Source organism: Pollicipes pollicipes, unplaced genomic scaffold, assembly GCF_011947565.3.
Source record: "Pollicipes pollicipes isolate AB1234 unplaced genomic scaffold, Ppol_2.1 Scaffold_4219;HRSCAF=4965_pilon_pilon_pilon, whole genome shotgun sequence".
Classification (NCBI taxonomy): Eukaryota; Metazoa; Arthropoda; class Thecostraca; order Pollicipedomorpha; family Pollicipedidae; genus Pollicipes; species Pollicipes pollicipes.
The window spans coordinates 28411549-28424765 of record NW_023596448.1 but is presented as its reverse complement, the minus strand read 5'-3'; the positions used below and the strand labels follow the sequence as shown (position 1 = coordinate 28424765).

The 13217-nt window shown below is 56.9% G+C and overlaps 1 protein-coding gene across 1 annotated transcript in view; it reads right to left on the bottom strand.

The window, feature by feature from the left end:
* Positions 1–13217, bottom strand: part of LOC119094866 (dynein beta chain, ciliary) — a 91225-nt gene that overhangs the window by 54197 nt on the left and 23811 nt on the right. The window contains exons 22-31 of the mRNA XM_037217783.1: positions 12864–13049; positions 12044–12126; positions 11350–11613; positions 10790–11012; positions 9644–9810; positions 8861–9026; positions 8314–8437; positions 5904–6052; positions 1652–1783; positions 963–1076 (exon numbers count right to left, since the gene is read on the bottom strand). Of these exons, the coding sequence (XP_037073678.1) occupies positions 963–1076; positions 1652–1783; positions 5904–6052; positions 8314–8437; positions 8861–9026; positions 9644–9810; positions 10790–11012; positions 11350–11613; positions 12044–12126; positions 12864–13049 (1608 nt within the window). The remainder of the gene's footprint in view (positions 1–962; positions 1077–1651; positions 1784–5903; positions 6053–8313; positions 8438–8860; positions 9027–9643; positions 9811–10789; positions 11013–11349; positions 11614–12043; positions 12127–12863; positions 13050–13217) is intronic.

The following is a 13217-nucleotide window of genomic DNA, read 5'->3' as shown; positions in this document are numbered from 1 at the left end:
AAACACATTTCTCACGTCAGTTTGAGTACTAAATAGTTGTCACACCGATGGTGCATTGCCCGTCACAAAGACTGATGGCAGTCGAAAATCGGGAGTCATAAAACATGTCGCTACGTCAAATTGGCCAGCCCAGTGACAGTGCAGGGATCAGCACGACGCCCGGGGCGGCTAACAGAGTAGTTGCCCTGTCATCGATCCCAAAACAAGAATCTAGCGTGTGGGTGGCGCCTTTTAATTCTTCCAAGAGCCATTTGACTTCGTTCTCCGAATCTGGGTCAGTGGTGCCAGGGTCACTGACGGGGCCACCTGGTGTATTTCTGAACCGCCGACAGGCGACGGGCTCATATCACTACACTGCATCCCCTGAGGAACTCACCTAGCTATCCGCGGTCCCCGAGGGACTCACATGGTTACTCTGTGGCACTGAGGGACTCACCTGCTCACCCTCCGGCCCCTGTGCAGCCCACCTGGCCACCCTCCGGCCCCTGTGCGGCTCACCTGGCTACCCTGCGTCTCCAGTGCAGCTCACCTGGTTACCCTGCGACCCCTGTGCAGCTCACCTGGTCACCCTCCGGCCCCTGTGCAGCTCACCTGGTTACCCTGCGTCTCCAGTGCAGCTCACCTGGTTACCCCCCGACCCCTGTGCAGCTCACCTGGTTACCCTGCGTCTCCAGTGCAGCTCACCTGTCACCCTCCGGCCCCTGTGCAGCTCACCTGGTTACCCTGCGTCTCCAGTGCAGCTCACCTGGTTACTCCGCGTCTCCCGTGCAGCTCACCTAGTTACCTTGCGCCTCCCGTGCAGCTCACCTGGTTACCCTGCGACCCCTGTGCAGCTCACCTGGTCACCCTCCGGCCCCTGTGCAGCTCACCTGGTTACCCTGCGTCTCCCGTGCAGCTCACCTGGATACTCTGCGCCTCCCGTACAGCTCACCTGGTTACCTTACGTCTCCCGTGCAGCTCACCTGGTTATCCTCGAGCGTCTCGATGAGCTCCTCGGAGGCGCGCAGCAGCTGCAGGCCAGTCCTGTCGTGCTTGTCGTGCTCGAACTCCATGGTGGTCCAGGTGGCGTCCAGCTCCTGACCGGGCCATCACGCACGGCACGTCACCACAAACACAGCGCAGCAGCAGCAGCACACCGCCCACCGTTACCGTCACGGGCTATGAACGAGCTCTGAAGCTGGTGACGTGTGCGTGCTGGGCATAGCACGGCCGTGGGGAGGCTTGCCCCGTTGAGCGTTATTTCCTTCCCCACATGTGTGTTCAGGTTCGCAACGGGTCCCGTCATTCATCCGACGCAAACGTCAAGTCCAAACCGCCCGCGTCTTCTGTCGGAGCCGCGTTTTCACGTGGCGTCACGTGTCGGTGTAATTCAAGGCTTTGAAACCACGCCAAGCTGCTGCGCTCGGGCACAACGCCGCGCAATTCGCTTGGGCACACAGCTCCATGGCTTCGACACTGGCGGGGAAGCGGTGCGGTGAAAACTGCGTCAATGCGACAGTTAAGGTGCGCCACCAATAACGAAGCAACATGATCGCCCACTCCGACCCAACCACGAGGGGCCACACGGGGCTGAACATCGATTTAATGTCATTGCACCCATCCCCGTCGTTCCGTGCACCGTCCCCTGCGAGAGCGGCATAATCGTACGCACCTTCAACACCTTCTCCATGGACATCTCCTTGACGGCCTTGTCGACGATGTTCTTGACCTCGTCCTCGAACTCGTGCAGGTTGAGCGCCAGCAGGTCGGCCAGGGTGGTGTTCTCGTCCATGACGAACTTCACCTGGTGTTCGACGGGTGTCAGTGTCACAAGCGGGTGTCAGCGGCGGCGGCCGCGCGCGAGACGCCAGCACACCGGGGCAGGCGGAGGGGACCCCAGCAGGTTGTTGGACTCTACACGGACACGGCGGTGTTTAATCTGGGTGGTCGTGCTGAGCATTTAGCGGTTCGACACAACGGGCACACAGTGGACTCACAGATTACGCCGAAGAGCAGTTTATACGGTACATCGGCAGTTCATCATGTGTTCATGCCAACTATGTATAAAGAAGTTTTGATCATAACAGGTATCATGCGCATGCCAAACTGTGTAGCTTTCTATGTACATATATGCGTACTTAAAATGTTTCAGCCCAAAACTTCAGAACTTCAAACAAAAGGCTAAATTCGTCAAGGACTTTTAAAATGCTGATGCAGCGCTCTTTCAAGCGAACAGCAAACGAATGAAACCGGACCAATGTCAACGCTACAGCATGACCAAAACTAGATCAGGTGACCCGCAATATTGCGTGGATGCAGCTTGGGTGTTCCAAATATTGTTTTTATTGAATGCATTTCAAGTGACGTTAGCTCCCTTTATCATCCGCATAGTCATGTCCGCACCTCCGTCCAATCACGGTCTAAAAAATAATTATGATTTTCATAGAGGAAGCACAATAATACACGCATACAAGGTACTACCAACGTTTTATGCTCAAGCATAATCTTGTTTTACTGCCTAAATGTAGATGCGTTACATTCGTTTTACACACTTGAAACCGTTTTCCATTAAGCTCAAACGTCCCATGCCCAAAAAACTTTCCGGCAATTAGCACACAACTTGGTAACAACCTCTAGGATGGGATAATCGAGCGTTCCATAGCCCGTCCTCGATGCATTTAGAACGCGTCTTTCCGTCTCGATGGCAATAACGATCGGACCGTGGTGACAGATAGTCGAGGACCGTGTTACGGGTTACTATTGACAGCGAGCGTAAAGGTTCATCCAGTCGAGTGCATGCATACCGTACAAGTCAGGTAAAAACGGTGCAGCCGAGGGTTGGTTTTGGCTTGGTTTGTTTTGGTTCCGAGCTCTTTCGGCCAGCATTCGCCCTTCTAGTGCTGTGGGATGGGGGACGGAAGAGAGAGTGATGGGCAGCACCGCAGCCATCATGGGAGACCTCCGCTCTGAGCCTTAGCCCGCACAAAGACCCCTCTTCGGGGCTTGTGCGGGCGCTGCGACAGGGATTCCGCCGGAGCGGTCCCTGGCCAGCTCACAGCCGACGGCCACAGGTCGGCCTGCAGAGGCGTGGTGTTGCGAGAGGAGTCGTGAGGAAGCGACGAGTGAGGAAAATCCGCAGGTCGGCCCACAGACGCGTGGTGTAGCGAGAGGAGTCGTGAGGAAGCGACGAGTGAGGAGAGGACACAGGTCGGCCTGCACAAGCGTGGTGTAGCGAGAGGAGTCGTCAGGAAGCGACGAGTGAGGAGAGGACACAGGTCTGCCCACAGACGCGTGGTGTAGCGAGAGGAGTCGTGAGGATGCGATCGGTGAGGAGAGACGGACACCGAGGCTCGATCACGTCCGTCCATGATCATCCCCGAGTCCAGAAGTTGACCATGCACAAGCCTAATCGATATCGGAAACAGTTCATGAGCTCAGCGCTGTTGACGATATGTAACGGTGGTCGAAGTCCCGTCGACCGCACGCTGACCATGACCGTCGCGGTGACGTCAGCCGCCGCAGAAGCGTTCTGTACAGGGCGCCGCCGGGCGGGGCGCGGCGTCGGGTTCACCTGGTCCGGGAGGGCCCAAGCGAGGCGGCCGTCGGCGCGCCGGCGGCGGCGCCGGCCGCGGCACGCCACCTGTCGCAGCGGCCCGTCAGACGCATGCAGAAGCCGGCCGGCGGCGGAGCGCGCCGGCCGCCCGCCGGCCCACTTACGTCGTCGCCACCGGCCGCGAGGCGGCTGAGCGCTAGCGCCACCGACGAGAGGGCGGCCGTGTCCGGCGGCGGCGGCGGCGCGGCCTGCTCGGCGCGCCGGCCGCGCCGCGCCAGCGCCCGCAGACGCTGCGTCGCCGGCTGGCCCGACATGGTGCCGGAGTCGGCCGGGCCCGGCTGAGCGGGGCCGGAAGGCCGTCAGCACGGAGGCGGCGCCTGCAGCGTGTCGGCTGCCGCACAGCACGGCACGGCACGGCATGGCACGGCACGGCGTAGACGGACCAGGACCGGTCCGAGCTTGAGCACATCGTCGCAATGATCCGCTAGTTCAGTCGGGGTTTCAACATGTCGGTAATGACTGCTGACCCCACGTAACTTTGTCCTAGCATTTTCTGTCGATATTTGGGTGCAACCTCGAGCCTCGGTCCTTGACCTGACCTCTCCAGGATAAGACTGATGCGCCAACGCCAGTTGCAGATCGGATCCTGCCAGTGCAACGGGCGTCGAAGGGGGGGGGGGGAGGGGAGCACAACGGGCGGCGACCGTGGCGCTCCAACTGGGCACCCTAACCGGCCTCCCCTCAGTCTCACCACCACGGAAGCTGCACTCAGTACGAAAACGGTCAGTTTAGCAGGCCTAAGGTACTATGAACACTATACTCGAACTGTGATCTCCCACTTAAGAATGACCTCCCCGGCATAAAGGGAGTCAAAACAGGTAAAGCTGCTCACGGTCATTATCGTGGCGACTCGACGCCCGGAAAGCCAGAACGACCACGGCAACAAAAAACAATAACATAGTTTCTGTGAATGTAACGTTGAGGGATTTGTTCCAGTGGATTGGGACCGAAGTATGCGTTTCAACGTACAGAAATAATCTAGTGGAGCAACTATGCGTCTGCTGACAGCCTTTCCATACCTAAGTCAATGGTTTGTGCGGTCAGCTGCTTCTCATCGTTATCATGTCATAAAAGAAACGTGAATGCATACCGTGAAGCTGGTCACTATTCAGATGCCCTAATTGTCTCCCGCCCCATTAAAACAACAGTGTAAAACAAAAGCACAGCCAAACTGCACACAGCACAAAGTGTGCACAAACAGCGCCAGGCCAACACACCACACATGCGCCACGAGCGGTCCAAGCCCAAACCACAGCGCTCCCCGGACCGACGGCAGCCACATCAGCCCACCACGCCACCACCACACCGGCCGACAAGTATGCGGGAGGAGCAGGCAGCACAGATGCAGCGAGAGTCCGGTTACGTCGGCCTTACCAAAAACATGCGCCGCATGAAGTTACGTCGCTGTGGTACACAGTTCAAGGCATTATTGGTTATTCTTCGGCCCGTCGCCCGTGGCACGCATCCAGGAAGCATTAGTTACGCACATATATGCCCAGCGCGTGTCTACATACATGTCAAGCCCATGTGGGCTCATCTCCTCGCACTGCTGCATGCTTTCAGTGATACGCCATCCGACGTTCATTGCCATCATTTTGGGGTCCTGAACTTCGCGAAGTAACACATCTTTGGATCTGCGCTCACCGTCCAAACCAGGAGGGTCCGCATCTCAGTGATGGTTAATCCCAATCACGTAACGATAAGCTATTACACAGGTGCCCAACCCATTACCATTCCCGTTAAGTGCTTCCTACCCAACAATGTAGCCAACCACGCTAGCTGATCGAGACAATGCCTACTCTAAATGCGGAAGGGGCGATCAACAGCCGTCAGGGACGCAGCAACGTAACAGGAGGTGCTGCCCAGGCCAGTGAGCTGTATTGCACTGGACTGGTCCACAGGGGCAACCAATCATGGCGGGTATCAACGTTTTCACTGACCATTAATTGACACACGTTGTTGCAAACGGCGAAATGATGTAAAATCATACTGCATTCAAAATTAAAGTATGTATGCACGGTTAAGATGTCATTACCTAAAAGTGGCATTGGTCAGAATATAGAAATAACAGTTTGCATACTAGTGCTCTCCATCTGAGGTTTAAACTTGCCGACAAATGGGGAGAGTCCGCACCATTGTGGAACACGACGGCACACAAATCCAGTGGCAAACAGCCCACCGGGATGTCGTCCGACACCACCCAAATTAGGTTGACCCCGCCGTTGCCACTGTGTGTCACAGTCGCCGTGGCTGAGCGGCCGGCCAGGCGCCGGTATGAGCGGCCGGGCCTCGGCAGCCGCCGTCCCCTCACCTTGGTGGCCACCATCAGCTGCTTCCAGTGCCGGGTGCGGATGGCCGGGTTCTGCAGCTCGGAGACGGCCTTCAGCGACGTCAGCATGTTCTTCACCGTCGCCTCCAGCTGGGTGTACGTGTCCCACGCCCGCACCTCCTTGTCCATGCCTTTCGCGGAGTGGGCGGTTAGTGAAGGCCCCTGGCCGTGTCGGCGGGTGCTGATCGCCGCCGGTACGCCGCGCGGGGCGGCGCGCACCGGCGCAGGCCGAGCTCCTCTCTCCCTCCCTCCTCCCCCCCCCCCCCCCCTCCCCTCAGCCAGCAGAGCTTACCGCTGGCAGCACGGCGTAGGCCTGTCCGTGTTAACGGCGTGATCATGCTGACCATGATGCGGCTTCAATGGCATACGTTCAGTGAATGTAGTTTTTTAACTGGTCGGCGCACTGCGACATCTCGCAGATGCAACGCGTTTACAGCACACTTTCAAATACATCTTTGACAGCCGCCACATGCGCTCGTGAACAAAAATGAAATGCACCATCAGTCGCTTTTGTGCACCTAAAGCAATGATCTAAGTACAAATGTCATTGGTCATTCGATTACATCAAATGGACCGAACGACGCCGCTTCAGTTCAGCAGCGTCGAGGAAACGAACATCCACCAGACCGCTTACCGCACCCACCACAACCCCTCATGACCTATGTTAAACAGGCCCTCAGGTGACAGCGAGTTGGCCCCATTTCCACCGCTCTCATGCCAAACAGATGAGCAAAGGTGACGAGATTGCTCTCAGAATGCGTCAAATCACATCCCCGGGCGTAATTTGAAACACACCAGCTTCGACGCGGATCATAAAGGGTGTCTGCCGCTTCTCACACATACGCTGCGTCGCGACGCGCACCACACACGATGCATGCGATTCGCGCTGCACGAGATGCACCGATTCGCACTGCGTACTCCATACTGTACGCCTAGTTAGTGGGAAACTCACCGAAACAATCGATCACTTCTTAGGCACGTTTGATATTTTGTGGATGTCGTAGTCGTGACAGTGACAGACAGAGTGACAGTCGTAGATGGTTAGAGTTCTACTAAAGGCAAGTTTAAGGGAAAAGAGTCGACAGTTAATATTTTGTGTCATCCTGTCAGAAGCCAATCTTTACCAGGAACGCGGCGATAGCTAACTGCGATTTAGCTCAGTTGTCCCGCAGTCTCTGCTGTCTACAGGGCGTTGCTAGTTATTTGCTGGCTGCTGTCTTTACGACGGGCTCACAGCTGGTGAAGTTATCTCTCTGGGACGACGTTTAGTCGGCGCCGGTCAGCGGCCCGCGAGCTTATGTTCTATTATCTTAAGCCTGACTACATCTGTCCGTACTATTATCATAAGCCTGACTACATCTGTCCGTACTATTATCTTACGCCTGACTACATCTGTTCGTACTATTATCTTAAGCCTGACTACATCTGCTCGTGAGTAACTTCCTTACCGAGACCTCCGCGCGTTTCGATTAAAGAATCGGCAAAGTCTGCAAAGCGTCGTTTCGATACAGTTCCACAACTCCATCAGGGCAAGACATGCCCCGGCACTGACACACCCATATGTACACATTGTGAGGAGGCGAGTGCCACAAGCGTTCGGGTGGCGGTGGGGGCTCCAATGCAGGCAAACCAGCCCCGAGGCACTAAAACGGAGGCAGTGACCAAGTACTGGCAGTGTGAGAGGACAAGCCCGTTAACCGTGTGGCATCCAGTGGAGTGATTTTGTACACTGCACAGTGTACCGCTCAAGTATGTACAAACTGACGGCTGTTCGTGATCACTCGGGTCTATGGGGTCCGCATACGACCGCAGCTCAAAAGAACTCATACCGATCCCACGTGCTCCGAAACCACGGTGGAAGCAACTCTCCTCGCTGATTCATACCAACCCCCACCACAACATGTGTTACATCACACACACGCACACACGCTCACCCCACCCTGCCAGCGATCTATACTTCAGTATACAATGCTCACTCATTCGTGCCGTCAAAGGTGCATGAGACAGGCCCACAAGCTAAGCCAAATACTTCCGTAGTTCTCAAAAGCTGGCATTCCGCGTGCCTTCGTCAGACTGGGGCGATACGTACCCATCTCTGGATCGGCGAAAGCGAAGGCGAGAGCGTTATAGATTGCTTTGCGAACACCAGTAAAGGTTCAGAAGCGATAGTTCTCCTTTAGCGCATGCAGAGCTTCGTGAGAAAGGTCACTTTACGAGATGTTTTAGAGGCGAAAATAAAACAGTGAATGAAAAGCATTACCTGACAGAAAACACATGGCTGCAGGAAAGTAGCGAGTAGTACGCGTCGAACAAACTGTATGTCAACTTACAGCATTTTCAAAACAAGTGAGAAGAGATGTCACGAGTATGATGGCCAGCGAGTGGTACGTACCTCTGACGTCCTTTGAGAACTTCTTGCACTCGATGTCCATGTTCTCAACGTTGATGTCCTTCCAGGGCGTCTTCTTCCAGTCATCGATACAGGCGAGGACAATGTTCACTTGATCCCAGAGATGCTGTGAACGCATAGGGGTCGCTGCGGTTCTAACAACATGACAGGACGTTACCCTCACGCTATCGAACGAGGGGGCAAGACGTGCCTAGACAGTGACGTCATCACAGCTGACAGGGAAATGAACTGGGGTCACATCCATGTCAAAAGGAACTCTCCGGAAGGAGCTGTCCGTATGCATCAGAGCACTGACTGGACACGCATTACGCACGGACTCAGCAAGCAGTTCTCCCCAGTTTTCAAGAAAAAATTGTCCGAATGGGATGGTGTTAAACACGGCAACTGAATGCCACGTTGTCTTTCATTACACTTCAGCACATGTCCAGAATGCCGAACATCCCACCACGACTCCGGCCTGGCCCGTCTGACACTGGTCCGGCGCCTCTCCAGGCGCATATGCGCGGCGAAGAGAACGTCGGCGCAGTACCTTGGCGAGCCGGACTTCCTTGCGGCACATCTTGAGCTGCTTGAAGTCGGGCATCTGGACCTCGAACAGGGCGGCAGACGCGGTGATCTTGGCGAGCTCCGCCTCCATTGCGTTGATCACCAGGTGCGTGTTGTCCAGAATCTCGTACGGGGTCGTGCAGTCGTAGCTGCGGCGCCAAGCACAGCCAGTTCCCACCCACGCACGAGCGACGCTTGGCAAGCAATCACACGTACTGCTTGTCGCTACAGTATGACAACGTGCGCTCTCTGAGGCCCGAACTCTGGAAAGCACGCACTGCTTGTCGCTGCAGTACGACAACGCACGCTCTCTGAGGCCCGAACTGTAGAAAGTAGGCACGCGAGCCGAACTGAACGGACGCACCACCGAAAATACCGGACAATCCAGCGCATTGCGCGACACTTCACGGCACATGAAGGAGCTGCACCTCTCCGACGCCTCAGCACCAGCTGACTGTGGTCATGTCAGCGAGCCACCGTCACGGCGAACACGAGGGACCCCGCGCGCGCCGCGTCCATGCCCCGCCCACCATCGCGCGCCGATGGCGTTGTGCCCTCGCTAACCCGCATGCGTGCGCCAACACCCGAGCACCGACATGCCAACCAGCTCACTAAACGCCGACCATTCCGCTGCCGTCACCGAATCTGAATGGCCGATGGCGACGGTCGGGGACCTAGGCGTCACACCGAACTCCGTCACCCACGAGCGCCGTCCCCACCCCAGCGACGCGCCGACGGGGCCCGGGGACGCGTCGCGCCGGCTGACCTGAACACGAGCAGCTTGCGGAACGTCTCGCGGTAGTCGTGCTGCTTCAGCTCGAAGTTGGAGATGCTTCGACGCACGTTGGCCACCTCGTTGGCCTGCAGCGGCGCCACCTGCTGCTTGGCCTGGATGCTCAGCTTCACCGTGTTCTTCCACTTCTCCGGCAGCTCCTGACGCGTGAGACGGCCGGGCCGTGTTACACCGAGTCTGACATCATCGCCGCAGAGACAGTCTCACCCTACAGTTATAGGCAGGGGGCATGGAACGGTATCGTGAAGGGGAGGGGGGAGGGTCGGGGGGGGGGGGGGGCAGAAGGCATGGAGCCGATGAAGCTTTGCGGGTACACTATCGTTCAATTTCGACGATTTGCTTGCCAAAAGACCAGACACCGAGCCTCCTATACGAAACAATATCTGGACTGAATGACACCCTTGGACCTCCACGGCCACAAACTGCCCAATAGTTCTAAGGGGAACTTCGCAAAAGAGGAACCTTGAGCACTCATGTTCTTTTATCGTGGGCTTTAATGTGCCATGGTGGAAAACGAAATGGTGGTGGGGACGAGTCACCATCCCGGACCCCAGATCATGGGTTGTAACGCCGGCGTCCAGTCCTGGTGGCGTCCTCGCCATGGAAACTTCCGCGACCTGAGCGTAGGTCCCACAGCCAAACTTCCGCTTAGTTCCACGTGCTCCCGAAATCGACTCCGGAGTTCAGTGAATTTCAATTAAGAAGCGCCTTCGCTTCCTCACGGTCTGATTCACGCAAAATGGTCCCGATGCTCACGCGCCCTTAAACGCCAAACCACGGCATGGTCATCATTCACGCTAAACGGCGCCTCGTTGCCGTAAGTCTGAGTATATGCGCTCTGGGTCAGCATGAATATCGCTTCTGCTGAGGCCGAATGCAGCATAAGTCCGCAGACAGCAGCGCTTCGCAGGCTAGACATCGCTTCGCAATCTCCATGCCATGGCATCCCTCAAACAACGCACTGGATCGAAAACAGATATAAACAAAAAGCTTGTTTTCTATGCCACCTGGCGAGGGAAATGGACTCGGCTCTTATCATGAAATGGAACGGTGCCATCAGGCTGGAACGCAATGGAAGAAGAGCCGGGCCGACATTTGGTAAGCACGACCGAAGCGCACCTGCAGCTGAAGATGGATCTCCTCAGACATCTCGACGTCGTACGTCTTCAGCAGCTCAATGGTCTGCTTCAGCGGCTCGAACATGTTGTCGGTGACGTCTTGCCGCTCCTTCACGGCCAGCAGGTGGGCCATCATGGTGACCAGGCCCTGGTAGTCGCCCTCCTGCACTTGATTCACCAGCCCCGCGTCTTTCGCGTGAATGAAGTCCGCCAGGTCCTGCAGGCTGTGCAGGAGCAGTGTGGCACAGTGTCAGGTGCAGAGGTCACGGGAAGAAACACGGCTGTTGGGCCGGATGACATTAAAACCAACGAAGCGCACCATCGCGGGTGTGACCTTACGCCGTTCACCGTCCTGCCCGGAGCCTCAGCTGCGGCAGTGTTCAGACAAAGTGACTGACACTGCTGGTCGGATTGATGACCGGGCTGCCCGGGCTGATGAGACTCAGCTAACACGAACTGCGCAAACAGTGTGGCAAACCAACACCACATCCGGCATCAGTTCACCCCAGCTGACCCATCCACGTCAGCGCGCCTCCAGACGGGCAGGGCTAGCCGAGTTACCTGTTAGTGACGTGGTCGATCAGGTACTGCTTGAAGAGCAGACTCCAGCGCTTGATGGTGTTGAGCAGCGCCGCCTTGAACGGCTTGCAGTCGAGCCGGAACCAGGTGTCGAACGTGACCACGGGCTTCACCCGCTCCATCTCGACGTACAGCTTCTCGTAGCTGTCGATCTGCTCCTTGTACTGGTCGAGCGTCGGCGGCGACTCGGGAATGCCGTCCTCGCCGAACTGCTCGATCTCCTCGGGCGTGATCTGGTGGCCGTACCTGGAGACCGCCAGCCCGGCCGCACCCAGGTCACGAGACGACCGGCCACCCCGCCGCTGGCCGGCAAAGCCCAGCCACGGCCCAGTGTCTTTTGGCGTCCTTTGGCGCTGCTTTTCTACGCGGCTCGCTTCACTGTCACAACAAGTTTCGGCGAATTGCAGAGTGCACCAAACCACTGAAGAGTGACAACATTTTGACCTGATGAAAAGGCAGAGCTCGACAATACTTCACAAAATGAAAGTGGCGCTGAGCTGCGCCAATGAATATACTACCATCCGGTGTGACTTGAAAGGAAGCCAAGAGTTCTACAGGTGTATCCCTATCGATGTTCTAACCGACAAACTTGATTGAACCTATTTATTACCGCGTGTTTCGATAACAGCGGTGCCGGCAGGGCCTGACCTGGACCGAATTGGACACCCGCACTAACCTGAGGAACTGGGCCATAAATTCGCTGCGGTCGTCCGTCCACAGGTAGCTGTGCTGGTCCAGCGAAGACCTGTACTCTTGAGCCTGGCGGCGGACGCACACAGTGACTCACGGTGGTGGGATCAGGCAGCAGCAGCGGTACAAGGTGATGGGATCGGGCTCCAGCGGCGGTGGTACACGGTGGTGGGATCGGGCGCCAGCAGCGGTGGTACACGGTGGCGGGATCAGGCGGTAGCAACAATGGTACAAGGTGGTGGGATCAGGCAGCAGTAGCGGTGGTACACGGTGGTGTTATCAGGCGGCAGCAGCAGCGGTACACGGTGGTGGGATCGGGCTCCAGCAGCAATGGTACAAGGTGGTGGGATCAGGCAGCAGCAGCGGTGGTACACGGTGGCGGGCTCAGACGGCAGCAGCAGCGGTACATGGTGGTGGGATCGGGCTCCAGCGGCGGTGGTGCACGGTGGTGGGATCAGGCGGTAGCAACAATGGTACAAGGTGGTGGGATCAGGCAGCAGCAGCGGTGGTACACGGTGGTGGGATCGAGCAGCAGCAGCAATGGTAAACGGTGGTGGGATCGAGCGGCACCAGGGCAGCAGCAGCAGTGGCTCTGGTCATCAAGGACTCCATAATAAACCAACACAGCACGAGTCCGTCCAATCACTGAGACGCGGGCAGATTTTGGCGAGCGATGGCGACGTAATCTATAAACATATACACACCTTTAGGGAACAGGGTTCCGCAACTAGCTTCCCGCCTCTGAAACGACGCAGACCGGCGGAGGGGAGAGACCGAGCGGAGGCCGATACCGCGCTCCCTCTCACCTGGCTGATGACGGAGTGGATGTTGTTCATCAGAGCGTTGCGCATCTGGCTCAGCTGTTCCGTCTCGTCCAGCTCCTCCAGGTACGACTTCTGGTGCACCTTCCTCGACAGCTTCTTCATCAGGGTGGACATGTTGAATATGTCGGACACAACACCCTCCGTGATGTCCAGAAAGCCGCCTTCCTCCTGGCAAAGTGTGCCTGGTCAGTGCTTGCACCGCGAGCTGATCGCGAGGTGTCTGCCGATGTTTCCTTGAAGCACACGGTTGCGCACCGCCACGAAAGCACCGGTCAGGCCCCCGATTTCAAATAGAACGCCGCGACCACGCGTTAACAGCAAAAGCGTTTTTTTTTT